The sequence below is a fragment of the Ixodes scapularis genome, unplaced genomic scaffold (genome assembly GCF_016920785.2).
Source record: "Ixodes scapularis isolate PalLabHiFi unplaced genomic scaffold, ASM1692078v2 PGA_scaffold13__105_contigs__length_92229423, whole genome shotgun sequence".
Lineage (NCBI taxonomy): Eukaryota > Metazoa > Arthropoda > Arachnida > Ixodida > Ixodidae > Ixodes > Ixodes scapularis.
Window position 1 is genome coordinate 29105138 of NW_024609839.1, and position 7624 is coordinate 29112761.

General features: G+C 55.5%; 1 protein-coding gene across 1 annotated transcript in view; it reads right to left on the bottom strand.

Moving 5' to 3' along the window:
- Nucleotides 1–7273, bottom strand: part of LOC8050887 (rho guanine nucleotide exchange factor 17) — a 206965-nt gene extending 199692 nt beyond the window's left edge. Inside the window, exon 1 of the mRNA XM_029970838.4 lies at nucleotides 4378–7273. Within this exon, the coding sequence (XP_029826698.3) occupies nucleotides 4378–6795 (2418 nt within the window). The 5' untranslated portion in view covers nucleotides 6796–7273. The remainder of the gene's footprint in view (nucleotides 1–4377) is intronic.
- Nucleotides 7274–7624: the final 351 nt, after the last annotated feature.

Consider the following 7624-nt stretch of genomic DNA (forward strand, 5'->3'; position numbering starts at 1 on the left):
GAAGGTTGTCTACGAAACGTGTTTCGACCAGAATAGACAAAAATCAAAAGTTATTTTTAAATAAAAAATACAAAAAAAGTTAACATGTAAGTTAGATTAATTTGATTTAAATCACTGTAGCTATAAAATAGTAATTCTTTAACACTATACTCGTTCTCACCTCGTGAACCTTAGTGAAAATATGTATGTGCGTGCATCTTAGATTAGTTTTGTTATTTTATCAAGACGTAGACGTTTCAAGCCCCAAGGCATCGCTCCCTCCTCCGACAACCAAATCTTGCAAGAACTACGAAAGAATTACTGTAAATGTATAGTAGCTTATTTAACAAGTTTTTATTAATGTAATCGCCGCCATACTAGAAGGAAAATAGATTTTTATTAGTTAAAAAGCTTTATATGAGTTGGCTTTCGCGTTCTGACTTGATGTCAATTGAACATTATTGAGGAGTTTCAGCGACGGTGTCACCGCCCTGGCGGCCGGTCGCCGAAAGAGAACGAGGGGGATAGGTTCGCTGGGCGGTGGCTTTGTGTATATGCGTTGGCCGCGAACGTAGGCTTATAAACTTCGGCAGCAAGAATATTACGCGGCTCTAGTGTTTCGGCACGAGCAACAGAGGTGACACGATCTGCTACGACCAGCTACGACCACCCGCCGCAGCGATGCAGGCGTCGAAGGAGCGCAACCTGTGTACTACGCAGTCAGCCGCCGTCGCCCGACGCAGATCGTTCGGCATTCAGGGCTTTCCGCCCCGGGTTCTTCGCTTGTACTTGGAACCGAGTATTATTTCCTGTGCTTGTGTATGTGCTCAGTGGCTGGATATGGACCTCATAGAGCAGTTCTTCAGACTCAACAGCGATTCAAAGTTGACGGCGGAAGGGCTTGCGGCAACGCTTTCGGTTGGTGCACGGCTGCGACGACTACACGGATAAATTTTAAGATTGGTGCTAGCAAGGTGGGCCATAGTCGCTTTATGTTGACACGATTTTGAGTGTAAGTACTCCGTGCAAAGGCGAATCTATCGCGTTTCTAATCCACCTTTGTTTTTGTTGTTTTTAGCACGCACGACCGACTGCTAAGCAAATGCTTCTGTACCGATCACGGAGTGAATGTCTTCGGCCTTACATTGCGAAACGCCGAATAAAAAGTCATATTCGTTCAGCAAGAACACTTCCCTTTCGAGTGACCTTCTGATTGATAATTTCTCCCGTACTTAAGTGCTTTAATCAACACGATCGATTAAGTTTGCTTCCCTAGTTAGGACATTTTTGTGCTACATGCGGCACTAATGCTTGGCACGATGTTTGCCACTGGTGGTATTGTGAATTGGTTTACTTCCAAAGCTAACAGTGTGACACGTGGGACCATTCAATTTGCTAAAAACGTGATGATATGGGAAGTTTCGTTGCATAACTAGCGTTTTACGTTTAAGATTGATAAGAAACATGCTCATGTGATGATGCATGTCTACAGCATAAGCTTTGCAGATCCAGAATAGGTGTGCTATAGGCTACAGCCTCAAGGTTTTTAATGGACCAAATTGGTGACTACACAGCAATAAATGTTGTGGTGAAAAACTGCCCATTGACTCGGTGAGTTTTGATTGTGACCATTGGTGTGCTGTTGGCAAATTAGATAATGGCACACCTTTTCCCTGACCATCTGGCTTCAAGGGGCATTGCATCTAGATGTGCTCAAATATCTTTATTTCAAGGTTCAGTGGACCCCTCTGCATCATTACAGGAAGGCAGTCTCAAGCCACAACAAACAGCAGTGAATATAGACGCTTTACACACGCGCCAAATTGAGCCGCCATAGCCGCCCTTCTCTTGTCTTACTGAGATGCCGAGCCACTGAAGCCGGCGTTGACGAGTCTCCACAAGGGCCTATGCTGGGGAGAAAGACACAGTAGCACTTAAAGTGACAATAACCTGGCCTGCTGTGGCAATGGTGAAGTGAAGCGAACGAAATAAGAGGGAACAAAAACTGAAGGTCAGTTATGGCGGCGTCCATGCACAGCTGCTGCAAAGCGTCTATACAATGCGTAATAACAGGCACCAGTGTCCAGGCGTATAGTCCGCAGTAATCAGTTTGAGCCTAAAAACGTTTCTGTTTTGTTTAGATAGTTTGCATTTGTTGTATAATCCGCAGGGCCCGATTTCCGCGCCCAGTGCATAGTCCGCCAAGCTGGTGCGTTGTGTCTTCGTGCTTTTTTTCCTGGGTGGCATTTTCTTCAGAAGTTCTTCGGTGAACGCTATTGAGCCTGAAGAACTGCTTTTGAGGCCCATATCTAGCCACGGAGCACACACAAGCACAGAAAATAACGCTCGGTGCCAAGTACAAACGAAGCACCTGGGCGGAAAGCTGTGAATGCCAAACGAGCTGCGTCGGGTGACGGCGACTGACTGCGTTGCGCCCCTTCGACGCCTGCATCGCTGCGGTGGGTGGTCGTAGCTAGTCGTAGCGAGATGATCTTCATTTTAAGCAAGAAATCTTGTTATACCATAGTCAAGATATGTGTGCAAGTGTTCGACGACGTGGGCTCTCTCACGTTGGTGCAGTTGTCATCAAGAAAGGTGCATATCAACAATGTTGCGTGTTTGAGACTGAAACTATGACGCACACTTATCTAAACCTAAATTTATCGGTCTGCGGCTACAAACATTTTCGTTGACGTTGCTTAGATGATGTAACCATTCAGGCCTCGCATTAAATGGTGTTGCGACTCTTCGGTTGTGTATGAAAACCTATTTTTGCTTAATAAAAGACATTTCCAAAAGGACATGTGTCTTCTGCTGATACATATCTTCCAATTTACAATGCAGAGGCAAACAGAAAATGAACTGCGTACATCTACCACTTAGCATAAGCACCTTTGGCATTCATTCTTGAGCACACTCAAATATCAGCTTAGTTTGGTCTTGTTTTAGAAGCTTTGCCCTGTTCTGTAAAAATAAAACAGTTAAAAAAGCTTTACCTTCGTTCTCCTTCTTGCATTTAATACAGACTTGTTTGTCAGCAGATATCACCGTGGCACATACAACTCGAATGACCGATGAGACTATTGCTATTACAATAAAGCTTTCCACAAGAGCCAAAACGAGGCTTGTAGGGGTGCAAAAGCACATAGAAATGAGATTGGCACTTCCGGGAATTGTTTACATTACGCGTAAAAACAGGACGACCGGCGACCAGCTGATCGCAAGATAACACCAAGGATACCGATGTTTCGATACGCAGGATAAAGACCTCAATCGTCCCTTGTATGCAGCAGTTGTCATACTTTCTATCCAACCGCTTTTTTGCTCAATTAACTAGAACAACCGAAGAGTTCGCGACACCTTTTAATGCGAGGCCTGAATGGTTACATCGTCTAAGCAACGTCAACGAAAATGTTTGTAGCCGCAGACCGATAAGTTTAGTCTTAGATAAAGTACGCGTCATAGTTTCAACGCGCGAACATTGTTGATATGTACCTTTCTTTGGACCCGCGTACATTCGGTTCAACTTGATGACAGCTGCACCAGAAGTGAGAGCTCACGTCGAACACTTGCACACATATCTTGACTCTGGCAAGATTTCTTGCCTTCAACTGGCTTGAAGACTTCATCTGTAGCATCACGGTAGGTCTTGGTTGAAACGATGATCGTCTCGCACACGGCAACAAACAGAGAACTACACGCTTTGTTTTATTTATACGCTACCGGTCTACGGGCGTCGCAAATCTATCCCCCTCTTGTCCGCCATGTTGGATCGATCGGAGCGCCCCCTATATTCGCTGAAACTCCTCAATTACTTCTCAAGTATTTCTTTTGCGTTCCGATTTCGTTAGGCTGTTATGTAGCTGAGAAACGGACTGGAAGGTAAAAATCAAGCTCAATGCTCCGATTTGCTCAAAAGAGCCATTCGTTTTGCTTGTGCTCAGCCCTATATCAATCTTTCTTGCTTGGTGATTCTTCGATATAAATACACAACAAATGCTCCTAATAAAGCGTCAAATGATAGGCTAGTCGTAAATTTAAAATATTTTCTGGTTTGTTTTGGCGGGAAACGATACGGACCACTTGCCTGTGTCACATTTAACTTGAGCTTAGCAGAAGAGTTGGGAACATGCTCGCGTTGTGGTCGGCGTCGCTCGCAATGAGAGGACCTTGCGCATATGTGCAGTGCCCAGAGTTTTCACTTAACTGCACGCTTGTTTGCATGAAATGGTGGAGCATTAGGCAGAAGGACAATTGGCAACGATAGAATGCCTTCGTGGGCGCCAACAAGCAAGACAGACACGCCGGTAGTGTATTATAACACGGTGCGGCACGGCACATCCAAGACTTAGTTGTCCCCTGCCCCAGATCAGACAACCAGAAACACCGATTCCTCACCTGCGGACGGCGCAGTGGAGCACTCCTCAACGGCGACGATTCTTCAGCCAGCGTCACGGTAGAAGACTCGGCACGCGAGGTCCGCTCGCCGTCACCAGGCCGATCCTGATGCTGCAATCCCGGCGTCGGCGGCACTGGCGACGGCACGGGAGTTTGCACGTCGGCGTTGCGAGGCATCCACGACACCGACGCTTCCTTGCCGGCCGCATCCGAAAGGTCCGAGTCACACATGAGGAACGGCGACGTGTCCGCACCGGTGAGCGGGTAGTTGGCACTGATCTTTCGTCGCGGAAGCCCAGCTTCCGGCACGGCTTCGAGCGACGAGGACCCTTTGAGCTGCGTGTCGTCCAGGGACAGACTGTTGGACAGGTGAGCGGGTCTCGACCGGGGTTCCTGATGCGACGCCGGCTGCTGCTGCTGTTGCTTCTGCACGGGCTGCGCGGTCGTCGTCTGCCGCTCGGCCGAGAGGAGGAAGCTCAGGTCTTCGCAGAAGGCCGTCTTCTGTTTCTCGCCGGACTTGCGCATTTCTTCTTCCAGCATCTCCCCGTACGGTCCGCGAAGACGTTTCTTGGAATAGCGTCGCTGCGGGCTGCAAGTTCGCTCGGTGTCTGACGTGGCACGTTCAGAGTCCGAGAGCGGGGCCGGGGGTGCGCGGCTCAGGGCGGCAGGGCCCGAGTGTTGCCGCTTGTGCAGAGCCGCGGGGCAGCTCAGCTGGGGCTCGCTCCGGCAGCCGCCGGCCAGGAGGAACTCGGGCAGTTCCACGGAGGTCCCCGTGTTGTCCGCGCTGGGGTCGCTCAGGTGTTTCTTCTTGCACTTGGTCTCCTGTCGCTGCTCCGAACGCTGTTCGGGTCGTGAGGACAAGCTCTGCACCACGTCGCCGAAGGTCTCCCCCAGCGCTTCGCTGGGGCAAAAATGGCTGTCGGCGAGGGACAGGTCGCTGGGTTGCTTCTCGGGTCTGCCCCCGAGGGACTTCAGCCCGTTGCTGTCCACGGAGGAGAAGGCAAGCTCCTGTTCGGCCGTCTTCCGCTGGGGTGGGTACGTGAGGGAGCGTCCGGTCTCCTTCTTGGGACCTTCCACGGGCGCAAGCCCCTTGCGGCGCTTTCGTTTTTCGGGAGGTTGTGGCGGACCTCGGGTCCCGTCGTCGTCGATGGGGGCGAACCGGCATCCCGACCGCTGGGGCACCCTGCCCCTCCGGTCCGCCGCGGGGGGCGACGTGTCCCGCTGGTACGCGGTCTCGTCAACAATGGACTCGACGGCGGAGTCGAGGCTCAGGCTTGACACCGCGACGTCGTCCAGCACAGTCCTGGCGGCCGGGCTCGTCCTCGATACAGCCGCAGTCCCGCGCACCACGGTGGCTGTCGTAGCACCGAAGGAAGGCCTTGCCGTCGCTGCCTTGCGTGGCAGCGTCAGAGTCTCCCTGGCCGGCGACGAGATGGGCAGCTCCGACGTCGAGAAGGATGCGCTGCGGTGCACGGCGGGCCTTCGGCTCCACGTGTCCGAGGGCCTGCCCGGTGCACCGACGGGGCTCTTCAGCTTCTCGGTGAGCTCACGGAGTCGCGACGCCGTCGTCGTCGTTGTCGTCGCCGCCGAGGAGTCGCCGGCGGGCGGCGTCGTCTCCATGTCCGCGGGGGCCTCCGGTGCCGCGGCGGCGCGCTTCTTGCGGTAGCGCGAGAAGTCAATGGACGCCAGGATGGACTTGATCTGCTCGATCTCGAGGGCGTCGTCGCGGGCTCGCCTGGCCAGCGTCAGGTAAGCCGGCAGCTGAGGCTTGGCGCGCACACGGGGCGAGCTGGGCTGCGAGCGGGCGCAGCGCGAGTTGAGCCGGGACGCCGCCTCGCCGGCGTCCGGCAGCATCACGGGCCCATGGTGGGGTCCCTCCAGCTGGCTGCAGATGTGCTCCAGCGAGCGCAGGATGGCGTCCAGAGGACCCGCGCCGCCGGAGGCTCCGAGGGCCGAGTCACCTTGCGACGAGGGGCCCAAGATAGCGCCGCTATTCTCGGCCCGGGGCTCATCCGAAATAGCGGCGGAGGAGGCCTCGGGGCCCGGGGCGCGGCAACACAGGGCCTGCCAGGCGAGCCGCACGTCGGCGCAGCTCGAGCCCTCGTCCAGCGACGCCAGGGGGCCCTGGGTCTCCCGCAGCGGGGTGATCGCGGGCGCAGAGACCTTCTTGCGGGGCACGTGCGGCACGGCCAGGCGCTGGGCGGCCGCCTCGCACAGGCACTCGGAAGTCGGCTGGGCGCAGCAGTGGCAGGGGCCGCCGCGGGCCCCGTCGGCCCCGGGCTCGGAGTCGGCGCGGGTGAGCCCGAGGCGCCCGTGCAGCCGCGACTTGGCGCTCAAGGTGGGCGAGCCATGGTCGCGAGCCGCGCGGGCTTCGAGCTCCCGCGCGAGCTCGCGCACGGACACGCGGCGCTCTGTCATGGGACCGGCGCGGCCGTCCCGTCGTCGTCGCTGCGCCGGCGGGGTCGGAGGGCGGATGACAGCATCCTCGCCAGCTGGGACCGCCGGCTCCGCTGACGGGCCCGCGGCGTGGCGGAGCCCTCAGCTGCCAGCTCGGCGCGCGGCGGAGCGAAAGAGGGACAGGACCTGCGGGTTGGCCGCTCCGGAACGGGTCGGCGGAGAGGCTCGGCGTCGTAGTGGCGGGGAATCAACAGGTTGCCCGGGTCGGAGCGGTCAACTCGCTGCACTGGCCCGTCGCTGCTGGCGCTCGACTCGGGCTGCGGGGCGGGCGGCTGGCGTCGGCATGGTCGCGGAGGGCCCTGGGTCGCCGTGGGCCGCGGACACCGCCGCGGCGGGGGATCGGGCGACGGCAAACGCCGACGGGGACGCGAGAGCGGGATGACAGCGGCAACAACAGGCGGCGGGAGGCGCCGAGGGAGCGCTGGCAGCATGGCGCCGCGAATGTGGTGCGCGGCGCCGCCGAGAGATGGAGGCACTATACCGCCACCTCTTTCGGTGTGCCTCGATTTTAGAGGGGTACCAGGCGTTCGATCGGGACACGTGGTTTATGGGTTGCATTAGCCATATGATGTGCAAGGAGGAGGCGCAAGCGTTGATCGTCTGCAATCTCTGCCGTCTCTCGGCTGCGGAGCTCCGCTGACTCTTTGCCGACTCCGTCTCTCCCCTCGTTCTTCTCCTTGCCGCTTTACGATGCACGCATGCGTAGGGAGGTGCACCCGGTCTGAGCAGAAGGCAACGTTGGCAGGAGGCGTCCGCCATTAAATTGCAAGACCTCTCGGTGGTTTCGAGT